At 49.0% G+C, this 15,477-nt stretch overlaps 1 protein-coding gene across 1 annotated transcript in view; it reads right to left on the bottom strand.

Moving 5' to 3' along the window:
- Positions 1–465: 465 nt before the first annotated feature.
- sh2b3 (SH2B adaptor protein 3) overlaps positions 466–15,477 on the bottom strand; it is a gene marked incomplete at both ends in the record, with an annotated part of 22,370 nt that continues 7,358 nt past the window's right edge. The window contains 6 exons of the mRNA XM_084439650.1: positions 466–863; positions 1,110–1,290; positions 2,716–2,930; positions 3,134–3,216; positions 5,770–5,867; positions 8,719–8,820. Coding sequence (XP_084295776.1) covers positions 466–863; positions 1,110–1,290; positions 2,716–2,930; positions 3,134–3,216; positions 5,770–5,867; positions 8,719–8,820 — 1,077 coding nt within the window. The remainder of the gene's footprint in view (positions 864–1,109; positions 1,291–2,715; positions 2,931–3,133; positions 3,217–5,769; positions 5,868–8,718; positions 8,821–15,477) is intronic.

The raw sequence follows: 15,477 nt of genomic DNA, 5'->3' as shown, positions 1-15,477 counted from the left end.
ATTTGAACGACACCATGTGTGTTTTACATATATGCGTACAAAAAGAGACGGGAGGAGTAATGTACTGTAGAAACATGACTGCTGTCAACTGGAGTGTGATTGTGCCTCTCTGTCACCCCATCGTGTAGCAACGCCACCTAGCAACGCCGTAGAATGTTGTACTTTTACACACGTGAGAATGATCAGACTCAGCACTGTTAAACATTTCCCTTAAATACATTCAATGCGGACACTCAGGTTGGAGGTGACTGGCCGACAACTCTCCTCCTCCTCCTACTCTCAGTTTTGACCCTTGACCTCCGCCGGGGGAGCCCGGGTCGACAGAGGGAGGGAGTCGAGGGACCCAGCCGGCCGGCAAATCACAGGAGTATTTACTGGTCGTCTATGGCTCGCATGCGTCCTCCTCGGCCAATCACAGGAGCAGGTGTTGGTCGTCTACGGCCCGCATGCGTCCTCCTCGTCCAATCACAGGAGCATGTACTGGTTGTCTATGGCCCTCTTGCGTCCTGGGTCCGGCTCCAGCTCGTAGTCCGAGTCGCGGCGGCGCGGGTGCGCGCGGAGGGGCGGGTGGGGATTGGGGTGTCGCAGGAGGGGTCTGCGGCCCACCGACTCGCTCCTCCGCAGGGGGGCGGGGGCCAGGAGGTGGGCCGCCGAGCGCGGCTGGATGGGGGGCCGGATGTGGTGGAGGTGGTGGGTGGGCGGGGTCCCGGGGGGCCCCACCGGCGGGGGGGCGGGGCTGGGGGAGGAGGAGGGGGAGGAGCCGGGCGGTGGGAGAAGCAGGCCGGGGACGCCGGCCAGGCCGAAGTGGGCGAGGCTGGGCTCGGAGCTCCAGCGATGCAGGGAGAAGGGGACGAGGGTCTGACCTGGGGGGGGAGGGAGAACATGGAGACATGACGGCACGCAAAACACTGACCAATCACGCCGCGGTACGTCTCAGCCTGTCTGCTCGTAACATGCGCGGGGCTATGTGTGTGTGCATGCGTGTAGGTGTGTGTGTGTGTGTGTGTGCGTCTCTATCTGTAATGACGGTGACGATGACGAAGACTAACGGCGAAGGTGACAGACGTGGCGGGCGAGGACGGCGGCGCGGGGAGAGAGGTGGCGGTCACCTTGCGAGGCGGAGGAGGCGTGGCCGGCCACCACGAAGCTGGACAGGGTGACGTCGCAGGCGGTGCCGCACTCCAGCGGGATGGCGAAGAGGCGGAAGTGTCCGAGCATGTCCACCACGGAGGAGAAGTGCAGGTGCTGCACCCGACAATGACCAAGCTCCGTCAGGGACAGACGCAGGTGCTGCAGGGAGGGAGGAGAGAGGGAGGGAGGGAGGGAGGGATGGAGAGAGGGAGGGAGGGAGGAGAGAGGGAGGATGGAGGGAGGGATGGAGGAGAGAGGGAGGATGGAGGAGAGAGGGAGGGATGGTGAGAGAGGGAAGGAGGAGAGATGGAGGGATGGAGGGCGGAGAGAGGGGGGGATAGAGGAGAGAGGGAAGGAGGAGAGAGGGAGGGATGGAGGGGAGGGAAGGAGAGAGGGATGGAGGAGAGAGGGAGGGATGGAGGGAGGAGAGAGGGAGGGATGGAGGAGAGAGGGCGGGATGAAGGAAGGAGAGAGGGAGGGATGAATGAATGAGGAACGGGTAGAGGGGGATGAGAGCGTTTGTGTAGGAACTATCGACCAACTTACAGGTCACGTCACGTTTACGTTATCATGTCACCAGCATGCGCACGCCTCTTACCATGATCTCGTAGCTACTGGTGGCTAACTAACGTTAGCTAAGTCATAATAGAGACTCCGGACAACTGTCGTAACCATGTCAGTGTTCTTTTCTGCCACCAGGAGGCGCACGCATGAAACGGAACAGTATGAACGTTCTAGAAGAACTCGGCCCTTGCCCTCGCAGTTAAAGGGGATGACCATAATGACCACCTGCTGTTTTTATGTTTGCAACCCCGTAACTGTGCTGCTGTCTTGGCCAGGACTTTCTTGTAAAAGATTTTACTCTCAAAGCTGCAGGAGATAACTTTTTTATAGTTACATATTCAGGGTTTTCTGGTGAACGTTAATGAATTGGTCACACAAAAAAAACATTTTCGTGACATGAGATCGCATGAGACAGATTTTTCATTTTATTTCAGAATTTTTGTGTACTGGCTAGTACACTGTACTGCTAGTATACTCCAGTTTTTATCCCCTTAGCCTTAGCTGTGGCCTGTCCCTTGTAGTTAAAGGGGAGGACCTACCTTAGCCTTGCCCTGGTAGTTAAAGGGGAGGACGTACCTTAGCCTTGCCCTGGTAGTTAAAGGGGAGGACGTACCTTAGCCTTGCCCTGGTAGTTAAAGGGGAGGACGTACCTTAGCCTTGCCCTGGTAGTTAAAGGGGAGGACCTACCTTAGCCTTGCCCTGGTAGTTAAAGGGGAGGACGTACCTTAGCCTTGCCCTGGTAGTTAAAGGGGAGGACCTACCTTAGCCTTGCCTTGGTAGTTAAAGGGGAGGACCTACCTTAGCCTTGCCCTGGTAGTTAAAGGGGAGGACGTACCTTAGCCTTGCCCTGGTAGTTAAAGGGGAGGACGTACCTTAGCCTTGCCTTGGTAGTTAAAGGGGAGGACCTACCTTAGCCTTGCCCTGGTAGTTAAAGGGGAGGACCTACCTTAGCCTTGCCCTGGTAGTTAAAGGGGAGGACCTACCTTAGCCTTGCCCTGGTAGTTAAAGGGGAGGACCTACCTTAGCCTTGCCCTGGTAGTTAAAGGTGAGGACGTAGTCCCCTCTGCGCGTCTCGCTCTGCCGGACCAGGAAGACTCCATGTCCCTCCAGGCCCGAGCTCTGCACCAGGTGGGCGGCCTTGACCCGGGAGATGGGCCCGTGGAACCAGGGGTAGGAGCACAGGAAGTGGTCCGTCTTGTGGAACACCTGCTCTAACAGGCCGCAGGTCGCAGAACCTGGAGGGGAGGATGGAGAAACGGCTGTTATTATCTCAGCATCACAGTAGATTCATCTATTCACACTGTGGGTGGACAGTAAGCTGAGGCTCTTGGCCCTAGGCTATTAGGGTTATGAGTCACGCTGACAGGTCAAGCACAGATGACCTCTCAGGGTCGGCGCGGCCTACTCTGATGTCACTTTACACCTCGCTCTGACCTACCCTGGCTGCTGGACTCTGAGCTTCCTCTGCGATTGGCTGAGCCAGCGCTGTCGATGGGGGAGGGCAACAGCTCCACATCAACACTGCCGAGAGAGAGAGAGAGAGGGAGAGAGAGGGAGAGAGAGAGAGAGGGAGAGGTAGAGAGAGATTGTTTATTACTGTTCATACAGCACACTGGCAGATATGTGGGAGGGAGAGGGGAGGAGAGACAAACAGAGAGAGACAGAACGAGGGAGAGAGAGAGGGAGAGAGAGAGGGAGGGAGAGAGAGAGGGAGAGAGCTACATAGAGATGAATAGGCAGGAGACGAGTGGGGAGAGAGAGAGGGAGTGAGAAAGAGAGAGGAGAAATAGAGAGGGGACTAGAAGTGAGAAAGAGAGACAGAGAGACGTTTGAAGCTCTTTATTGAGACATCAATCAATCAATCAATTAAAGCTTTATTTGTATCCTTACAAGACACTTAAAACCAAAAAGACTTTAAAACCATATAATTATATTCTTAACCCCCCCCCCCACACACACACACACACACATTAGCACACGGTACACATTAAACAGCACCAGATCTCAAACAAACGAAACATTAAGCCCAGAGAGAGAGGAAAAGACAGGAGAGGAATAGAGAGAGAGAAGACTAGAAGGAGGGAGAGAGGGAGGGAGGGAGAGGGAGGGAGAGAGGGAGGGAGAGGGAGGGAGGGAGGGAGGGAGAGGGAGGGAGAGAGGGAGGGAGAGGGAGGGAGAGAGAGAGGGAGGGAGGGCAGTCAGGGCCTCAGGAAGCAGCAGGATGAAGGCATACAAAGCTTCAGGAAGTAGGTCTTGTTAAGTCTTGAAAAGGCTTAATGTTATTGTACATGATACACCCACTCCACCCCTCACACACACACACACACACACAACAACACACAGACACACACCTCAACACACAGGCACACCAGCACGCGCGCATGCGCGCACACACACACACACGCGCACACACACACACACACACATGCAGAACAGACCTAGAGAAGGAAGCCATTTCAAATCCTGCTTAAATGCTGACTACAGTTCTGAGAACTCTCAATAACAGGAAGACAAGCCTTCTCTTCTGTGTATGTGTGTGTGTGTGTGTGTGTGTGCATGTGCTTTCTCACACGTGTCGGGGTTTCTCTCCATACATATTCACAGTCACAGGTCACCCACTCAGGGTGAAGGGTACAAAGCCACTAGATCTATCGCTCTCTAACACACACACACACACACACACACACACACACACACACACACACACACACACACACACACACACAGATACACACACACTCAAGGACCCAAAGATACACACACACAAATACACAGACGCACACACCCACACACACGGACACACACACAGATATACACACACAGACACGCGTACACAAACACGCACCGACGTACACGATGCGCACACACACGCGCACACACACACACACACACACACACACACACACTAACAACCTTTTAGTCCCCTGCGTGTGCTGAGTCTAATGGTGCGTTCGTTTATAACTGGGAGGTGGCAAATTGCGACTTGCTACTAGGAATGATTAAATAAAACGCTGCATGAACTCGCACTTCCTCGTCGCAAATTCGGATATGTTTCTCAGCCCCCAGTTGCCGGCTGACGCCAATATCATATCATCATCATATCATTCGCTGTAGCTCGAATGCACACAGGTCAGAGGTAGGTATTTTGCCACTTGCGACTTGCCAGCTCCGACCACAAACGAATGCACCGTAACCGTCACAAACACACACACACACTAACAACCTTTTAGTCCCCTGCGTGTGCTGAGTCTAACCGTCAGATTTGGGAGCCAGAGATAACAGACATGACAGCATCACGTGTGTCCAGCCAGGGTTGCCATGGCGACAGGGCTGTGTTAAGGTCCCTAGGCTGATGATGTAAATGGAGTAAACTAGTCCACTACTTTTTCAAGCCATGTTATTCACTGTCCATAGACATAAGTGATACAGCATGCTCACTATGTATGAATGTTGAGGATAGCTTGTATTACAGCGTGTGTAGTGTGTGTAGTAGTGTGTGTGTGTGTGTGCGTTTGTGTGTGCCGCTAGCACTGTAACTGCTGGTGTCTTCTTATTGAAGGCTTTGCTGACTGGGAAGTACAGTCTCTTACTCCTAGACAAACATGCTTATTTTAAGTCGCTTTGGATGAAAACACTGGTGTTTTTCTGAATGACTAAAATGTAAGATGTAAAAGTGTGTAAGTGCATGTACACTGTGTGTGTGTGTGTGTGTGTGTGTGTGTGTGTCTATGGAGAGAGGCAGCTAGAAGTCAGACGGAGCATTCCAGACATCTGCAGAAATGAGAAAGGTCCTGAGATTCCCCCTCAGAGCCTCACACCACCCCCACACTTCCTCTTTCACACACACACACACACACGCACACACACACACACAAACCACCACACACACATATCCATGTGTGCGTAGAACTACACACGCTCAAATATGCACAAACAAACATCCTTTCGCCTACGCAAACAAACCTCTGGCCGTCAGTAAACATCCAGCTGCGCACACACACACACAAATACGCACGTACATACACACGCGCACACAGTAGTGAATAGTAGAGTCATTATGGCGCTGTGGTGTACCTGTTGGTATTGATACATTCTTTAAGCTCCGTGGTCCATGAGCTCAGCTGTTCCGTACTGTCCGTCTCAAAGATCAGACTCCCAGGATAGTGATTCACCTGCAGGGACACGGGCGGGGGGGGCGGGGGGGGGGTTAAGGCATTTACACCCAAATAACAACAACCCGACATTTAGCCCGGAAAGACCGGGGGTGTGACAGCGACAGAGCCTCCGTGGTTTCGGTAAACACCCAGTCGGCCCAAGCTGGAGGTAGACAGCAAGTCAGATTATCCTTGCGCCACACACACACACTGTTTTTTTTAAAAGATATTTCTGGGGCATTTCTGCTTTATTATATAGGACTGTGTAGACTGACGGGAAAGGTGGGAGACAGAGGGGAGGGCATGTGGCCCGGTCCGAATTCAGGACCGATAGAACTCACATCTCCTTTCTAAAGTGGCTAAGAGCATAACCTGGTGCTGAAGCCAAAGTGCACGAGTAGCAAAATATAAATACAGTACATTAGGAGCTTTAAAGGAGTAGTAAAGGGAAAATGCATTTTTAGCCCTGTTTTAAGGTTACTTATGATCATATACAATGGTTCAGATCAAAACGTTTACAAAACTAGCACTTTTGAGGAGTCTGATAATTGCTCTACCACTGTTTTGGTCATACAATGGATGTGGATGGGCATCTTGAAAAATAATTCAAAAACATGTTAAACTCTCGATTTCAAAGACAAGAAGCTCACCGAGGGGGTGATTGGTATCCGTTGGTGTTCTGACATCAAATTAGCCGCAAAGTATGAATCCTGTAGGGTTTTATTGATCATTTTATAAAATCCATTGACTTGTATTGAAGCGACCGTTGTAGATGTGTAGATCAATCCGCAGAGGGGATTCAGGAAGCGGAACTACTTACGGTAGCTATTGTTATTGTTTATGTTGCTAGGCTACCTAGTTTGCGGAAGTTTACACACGTATGTGCTGCGACTAAATAGTTCCATGCTAAATATTTAAAAAAGCCTTTCCAGATGAACTAGAATCTTACTTTATGGCGAATTATATGACAGAACGCCAACTAACACCTCGGTGAGTTTCTTGTCTTTGAAATTGAGAGTTTAACATGTTTTTTTTAATGATTTTTCAAGATGCCCACCCACATCCATTGTATGACCAAAACGGTGGTAGAGCAATTATCAAAAGTGCTAGTTTTTGATCTGAACCATTGTATATGATCATAAGTAACCTTAAAACAGGGCTAAACATGCATTTTCCCTTTACTACTCCTTTAAGATGGGCAGCCACTCTGCTGTCCTGACGTCAGTGGACAGTTCATTCCACCACTGCGGGGGCCAGGACAGAAAAGAGCCGTGACCGTGTCGATCGGCCGCAGGGACCTTGGAGTGGAGTTATCTCCCCGCCCCGCAGTGGTGGAATGAGCTGCCCACTGATGTCAGGACAGCAGAGTCGCTGCCCATCTTTCGTCGCAGGCTCAAAACTCATCTCTTCAAGAAGTACTACAACAATCCTCCCACCTAAGCACTTATTATATTATATTGCACTGTACTTTAGATTGTGATTCTTGCACTTTGCTTCAGCACTAGATTATGCTCTTAGTCACTTGTTTGTTTTAGAAAGAAGATGCACTTGTGAGTTCTGGCAAGTAGTAGTACATTGGCTCTTCCTACGTTAAATGCAATTATTGTTAGTCGCTTTGGATAAAAGCGTCTGCTAAATGACTGTAATGTAATGTAATGTAATCTACAGTAACTAACTAAGGAGCTAGCTAGCTACAGTAGCTATCTAAGGTTAAAAATGACAGGCAGCTATTTCTTGAGCCCCCCCAAAGGCAGAACAGTTGAGATATATGTAAATAATAATCCCAACACCGAACAACAAGGTCCCAAAGTTAATTTAGACATTTTGTAAAAGTTTGACTCGCTAGCATTTGGTGGCAGTTGATTGAAAATATCCACACATTTTGTAAACTGCCATCAGTCCCACAGTTTTAACCATTCCTACACATATTATACATCTTCATCTATTATACAAAATGTTCAGCTTTTTACGCTGTCGCTCACATTCAAATATCTACTGTAAGCGATGCCATTTATAGTTTTTGAAATATTCGTTGATGTTTGAAAACCATGTTCCCCATTCACACAAATGGTGGAATGTTCAGAGCTCCACTCTAGCGGCAGTTGGTAATTTCAAATTCATACCCGTTTTCTAACTTGGCACTACTCCTACAGTTTTTAAGCTACATGGACATATTACATCTCAAAATATGAATCTGGTTCCCAGGATTCCTACTGTAAATATCAAAGTTGTGACATTTACACTTCTTGAGATAGAGCTGTCTAACGCCAGCCATGCTTGCCTCATGTCTGCTCTCTAGTGCCGGTGTGCAATGGTAATTGGCAACTCCTGATTGGTCTAAATCTCATGCTACAAATGGATGGACAGACACACACGTCATGTATAGAAGCGGCTGCACCCACGGATGTATTAAAACAACTGGATACGGCATTGAAAGATGGCCGCCAATTCACTCCTATGAAAATTGCTCCAGCACATGAAGCCGAAAAAGTTAAATACAATTATTACTTCCTCTAGCCCAACTCACATGGGAAAAGAAACACCTGTACCTCCCCCTCTTGGTGCCTTCTAAATAAAAAGAGTCATTTTTGACTTTGAGTGATACCCAGACATTTTTTGGTTTCTTTTCCCAGCTGTTTCTACCCCATGTATGTCGATGGCAAAAAAGTATTTCGGGGCCCAAATTCGTCAGGTGACTTGCGACGACGAGCTTGGCCGTCACGCCAAATGGCGGTCTTCCTGGGGGCCTGGCTGCACCGCCTAAAAATACACACCAACAAACTGAAAGCTTTGGGACAACATCCTCCTCTCCAGCCAGGGGGATGGACACGAGTGTGTGTGTGTGTGTGTGTGTGTGTGTGTGTCTCACCCTAAGCACAAACGTGTTCCTGTTGTCCGGCATCTCCATTTCAGAGCAGCGTCGAACATCCTGGATATCTGAGCAACACACTGTCAGCTTAGGACTGGAGCCCTGCGAGAGACAGACACACACACACACACACACACACACACACACACACACACACACACACACACACACACACACACACACACACACACACACACACACACACACACACACCAAAGGACACAGAAAACAGAGATGTAAGACAGGGGGGTTAGGGTGAGGTGGAGATGCATCCTAAAGACTAAGCACCCAATTATTTCAACTCTGTTCCAGCACTGTATCACACACCACATCCTCTTACTCACAGCTCTTGGTTTACACACACACACACACACGCACACACTCACACACGCACACACACCTTGCCGCTGTTCCCAGGAACAGTCTGCTGTTGCTTTACACCTCAGGCCATGTGTACAGTATGTGTATGTGTGTGTGTGTATGCGTGTGTGTGTGTGTGTGTGTGTGTGTGTGTGTGTGAGAGAGAGAGTGTTTGTTGAGGAGCTGAAATGTTTACATGTTGTATCACATTAGCATTTTGTACTTTAACTCCATCCTGCAGTTCTTCTCCTGTCATCAGGAGCCAGCTCAGTCTGTCTGCCGAGGATATCCAGATGGCTCGCAGCTAGTCTGGGAAACGCACGCAAAATGTGTGTGTGTGTGTGTGTTTAATAGGGTCTGTCTGTCTGTACGTGTGTGTGTGTGTGCGTGTGTGTGTGTCTAATAGTCTGTCTGTCTGTACTGTATGTGTGTGTGTGTGTGTGTCTAATAGGATCTGTCTGTCTGTACGTGTGTGTGTGTCTAATAGGGTCTGTCTGTACTGTATGTGTGCGTGTGTGTGTGTGTGTCTAATAGGATCTGTCTGTCTGTACGTGTGTGTGTGTGTGTGTGTGTGTCTAATAGGGTCTGTCTGTCTGTCTGTGTGTGTGTGTGTGTGTGTGTGTGTGTGTGTGTGTGTGTGTGTGTGTGTGTGTGTGTGTGTGCGTGCGCGAGCGCTGATGTCTCATATCGGACATTGTAGAGATGTACTGTATTGAAGTATAACAGCAGTGGTCCCAGCAAGCCTGTACGTATCCTAGAGCACTACTAACTAAACCCAGTTTCTACATCCACCCCCACCACACACAGATACATGAGAGAGAGAGGAAGACAGAGATAGAGAGAGAGGGGGAGAGGAGGAGAGGGGGAGGGAGAGAGGGGGAGAGGGAGAGAAAGAAAGAGAGGGGGGAGGGGGAGAGAGGAAAGGGAGAGGTGGGAGAGGGAGGGATGAGAAAGGGATGAGAAAGCGAGGGAAAGGAAATGAACGAGACAGCAGAAGAAAGGGAGAGGGGGTAAGATGAAGGGCGGGAGGGATTGGGGGGGGGCTGGATTGCGGGGAGCTGAGGGGGTTGAAGCCGAGTGTGTGTGACAGGGTGTGAGCAGGAGGAATGTCCCCGATAAACCCAGCTAGCTCGCAAACATCAAAAAGAAGATCCCTTTCTTTCTTCCTTCCTTTCCTCGTCTCCTCTCCTCTCCAGTCTTCCAGCGGAGCCGTCTGCTCCGTCACAACACAACCACTCAAACAGGAAATGAGAGGTGACTCAGGGAGTGTTCTGAACGGACTGACTGACTGACTGACTGACTGACTGACTGACTGACTGACTGACTGACTGACTGACTGACTGAGTGAGTGACTGACTGACTGACTGACTGACTGACTGAGCGAGTGACACTGACTGACTGACTGACTGACTGACTGGGTTGACTGACTGACTGACTGACTGACTGACTGACTGACTGACTGGCTGGTTGGCTGGCTAGGTGGAAATGAGAGGTGACTCAGGGAGTGTTCTGGACTGACTGACTGACTGACTGACTGACTGACTGACTGACTGACTGACTGACTGACTGAGTGACTGACTGGATAACTAACTGACTGACTGACTGACTGACTGACTGACTGACTGACTGACTGACTGACTGACTGGGTTGACTGACTGACTGACTGACTGACTGACTGACTGTTTCACTGACTGAGCGAGTGACACTGACTGACTGGGTTGACTGACTGGGTTGACTGACTGACTGACTGACTGGCTGGCTAGGTGACTGGCAGGCTGTTGGGGATAGCCTATATTACAAACAGTGTAATACAAGCTATCCTCAACATTCATACATAGTGAGCATGCTGTATCACTTATGTCTATGGACAGTGAATAACATGGCTTGAGAAAGCAGTGGACTAGTTTACTCCATTTACTGTACACCATCAGCCTAAGGACCTTAGCACAGCCCTGTCACCATGGCAACCCTGGCTGGACACACGTGATGCTGTCATGTCTGTTATCTCTGGCTCCCAAATCTGACGGTTAGACTCAGCACACGCAGGGGACTAAAAGGTTGTTAGTGTGTGTGTGTGTGTGTGGTGTGTGTGTGTGTTTGTGTGCACGCATGTATGACTGGCTGTATGAGAACGTAAAAGCAAAAGATACAGTATTTAAGTTATGTGAGTCATTTAGTTTCTTTCATGTTCAAAGGCACTTACAACCACACACACACACACACACACACACACACACACACACACACACACATGTGTGTGTGTGTGTGTGTGTATAAGAGCGTGCGCATGTGTGTGTGCATGTGTGCATGTGTGTGTGTGTGTTGTGTTATGGTGAGGGCATGTACGAAGCGGTCTAATCCTAATTGATTCTGACTGTGGGGGAGGACAGGGGAATAAAGGGAGGAGAGGAGGAGGGAGAGAGAGAGATAGAGAGAGGAGGGAGAGAGAGAGGAGAGGAGGGAGAGAGAGAGAGAGGAGGGAGAGAGAGAGAGGAGGGAGAGAGAGAGAGGAGGGAGAGAGGGAGGAGAGGAGGAGGGAAAGAGAGCGGGAGAGGGGGAGAGAGGGAGGAGAGGAGGAGGGAGAGAGAGAGGGGGAGAGAGGGAGGAGAGGAGGAGGGAGAGGGAGGGGGAGAGAGGGAGGAGAGGAGGAGGGAGAGAGAGGGAGAGAGAGAGAGGGGTAAGAGAGGGAGGAGTTGGGGTTTAAGACAGGCGGACAAACATTGTGCAATCAAGACTAATAATGTCTAGACCCATCCAGATATCAGATGCATTGAGTATGGTTTAGAGTGCTGACATGACGCATATTTGGACACACTTCGGCCCACAACAGATTTATTCACTTAGGCTAATCATTAACGACCCTTTAAGCACAGCTGAAAACCAGCATGTCAAAGTGTGAGATTGATCCACACAGTACAAATAACTAAGTATTTAAACACTGAGGGCATCCAAGACACACCGGTTACATGAGTGCGCGCACGCACGCACACACACACACACACACACACACACACACACACACACACACACACGCGCACACACACACACACACGTGCAGGCACGCAGGCACACACACACACGTGCAGGCACGCAGGCACACACACACACACACACGCATGTGCAGGCACGCAGGCGCACACACACACACACAGGAGGGTTTAAGACTAATGACGCTGGAGAAACTGTTGGATTAAGGCCCTGGCTGGATGGCAGACTGATGAACACGGGTCCGGGCCGCGTCTGAAACGGGTCCGGGCCGCATCTGAAACGGTTTCCACGCCTTTCCAGCGCATTTCTGCTAATTGGAAACCCAGGCTTACAGGGGCCCACCGCCATCAATCATCACCTCGCCCTTGACATGACATGATGATGAGAAGATCACGTTTAGAGGGGCAGGGGGAACCTTTAGGGGGAGTGTTTTCTACAGAATAGGCCCTTTGGAAAGTGTGTTTAAACGGAAATACATTTGCAAATGTTTCTGACTTTCATTTACTTAAGGGGCAGATCCCACCACACGCACGCACGCACGCACACACGCACACCGTTTCGACGGCCACAGCGCGTTGCCGGGGGAATCACGGCATCTCTTCTAGTCCGAAATCACGAGGGGGGATTTATAGTTACACCTCCAACCCCACTGTGATATCATATCATGTCACTTTCCTAGCAGTTACTTTCACTCTTAGTCAGCCTTTCACCTCTCAGTTTCTGCTTCACTCACTCACTCTAACACACACACACACACACACACACACACACACACACACACACAGCTCTGATATTGCGGTCAGGCTATATTGGCTACCGTATATTGATCTCTAACTCCAAGGCACTGCCAGAGGGAGGGACAATACACAAACACGCGCACACACACACACACACACACAGTATGAAGATGTGACACACAGGATGTGTGAGGTCCCCGAGTGCTTCCCAGGGTCCTTTTCTCAGGCCGTTTTCAAGGCAACCCCCTGGCCCTCAGCATTCCGCTGTCCCTCGGAGGGTCAAGATGATCTGATCTGACCTGCCGGAACGTTCCGCTGACCCCCAGGGTCCAGAGACGTCCAGAAACCCCCTCAGTTTCCAGCTGGCCTGGTCACCATAGCGATCCCCACAGTACACACACACGCACACGCACACGCACACACATCTCAGACCAACAACACACTCATCACACTAACAACAGACACATCATACAGTACTAACGACGCACTCCTCATACCAACAACGCACTCCTCATACTAACATCACACACACCTTAAAACAACACACACCTCATACTAAAAACACACTAACAACACACACACCTTAAAACAACACACACCTCATACTAAAAACACACTCCTCACTCTAACAACACACACACACACCTAATACTAACAACACACTCCTCACTAACAACACACACACACACACCTTAAAACACATACCTCATACTAAAAACACACTCCTCACTCTAACACACACACACACACACACAACCTTAAAACACACACCTCATACTAAAAACACACTCCTCACTCTAAAAGCAGACAGACAGACAGACAGACAGACAGACAGACAGACAGACAGACAGACAGACAGACAGACAGACAGACAGACAGACAGATAGATAGATACGGTAGGACCCCACTCATCTGAACTTCAGAGATCCGAACCTCCCGGTCTACCGGACAGGCTTAAAAAACTTTTATTTGAGCCTGCTATCTGGTTACTGGTGGGATTTTCATTACAATACTGTATCCTACTGTGAATAAAAACAGACTGTATGTAGACCTACATGTTGCCTGTAGGCTGTAGCCTACTGTCACGTTTCATTTCTTTGCTCTAATGTCGAGCACAAAACGCAAACGAGTCTGCTGCGCGAGAGCTGCATTCCTTGGTAGCCAGAAAGCGCGTCAGCAACCTGAAGCAGAGGAGCATCGAGTCATTTTTCGTTCCAAGTTAATGGACTTCAGGAACACAGACGTGTTGTGAGCATGTAGATTAGCCTACTAGACCTACTGTATTTGTTAAATAATAGCCTACAGCCTATAGCCTACATCGGTTGTTTTAGAGACTTTCCTTTAGGCTGCAATAGCCTAAGACACTACAACTTGTCTGTCATTTCATTTATTGATTATCATTTGCTCTAATTGTTCTAATGTTGGGTTGTTTTTAGGCTATACCATTTTGTTCTGCAAATACAGTAGCCTATCGATGCAGCGTGGGCCTCATTTGAGAATAAAGTACTGTATTTGATGAAAGCATGCACTCAAGTGGAAATTCGTTTATCTTATTATAGGCTACTGTAGGCCTATAATAGGCTAGGCTATATGAGTTTAGTTGGCTATTTGATTACATTTCACAAGTAATTAAGGGTATTTATCGGTATATTATGAGTCTATATGAAACAAGTATACCACTTATTGAATTTGGTGCATTTTAACATGTTTCAGTCATCCGGACATTTCAGAGATACGAACGACCTTCGGTCCCGTTGGGTTGGGATGAGTGGGGTCCTACTGTAGTAGCAATAAGGATAACCAAGATAAAGAACAGGGACTATACATACTGTACTGTTCACCCCGTACAGTGTGTCCAGTATAGAATAAAACAACAAAATACAAATATGTACATCCATCCATCCAGTCTATATAAATAGATATGTTTAGGAGTACACATACTTACATACATCCAGGATGTATAGATGTCACACACCTCACACTAACAACACACACATCACACTAACAACACACACATCACACTAACACACGTCATATTACTGTAACAGCACACACCTCACACTAACACACACCTCATACTAACAACACACACCTATTAACACACTCCTCATAATAACAACACACACCTCACACTAACAACACACACCTACTAACACACCCCACACTAACACACACCTCATACTAACACACACCTATTAACAACACACTCCTCACAATAACACACCTCACTCTAACACACACCTCATACTAACACACCTCACACTAACACACACCTCATACTAACACACACCTCACACTAACACACACCTCACACTAACACACACCTCACACTAACACACACCTCATACTTACACACACCTCACACTAACACACACGTCACACTAACAACACACACCTCACACTAACACACACGTCACACTAACAACACACACCTCCTACTAACAACACACACCTCACACTAACACACACCACATACTAACAACACACACCTCACACTAACCACACAACACACCTCAGTCTCTGAACACGATACTGAGAAGTGATCAATCTAATCAGTACATCACACAACACACAACCACACGCACACACACACACACACACACACACACACAGTTGACAATTATGCGTTGCCGACGGCACAGCAGAGGGTTCGTCAGACCCCGTGCTCCAGGAA

This window comes from Borostomias antarcticus, assembly GCF_949987555.1.
Source record: "Borostomias antarcticus genome assembly, chromosome: 6".
Lineage (NCBI taxonomy): Eukaryota > Metazoa > Chordata > Actinopteri > Stomiiformes > Stomiidae > Borostomias > Borostomias antarcticus.
This window is presented reverse-complemented; position numbering and strand designations above follow the sequence as displayed.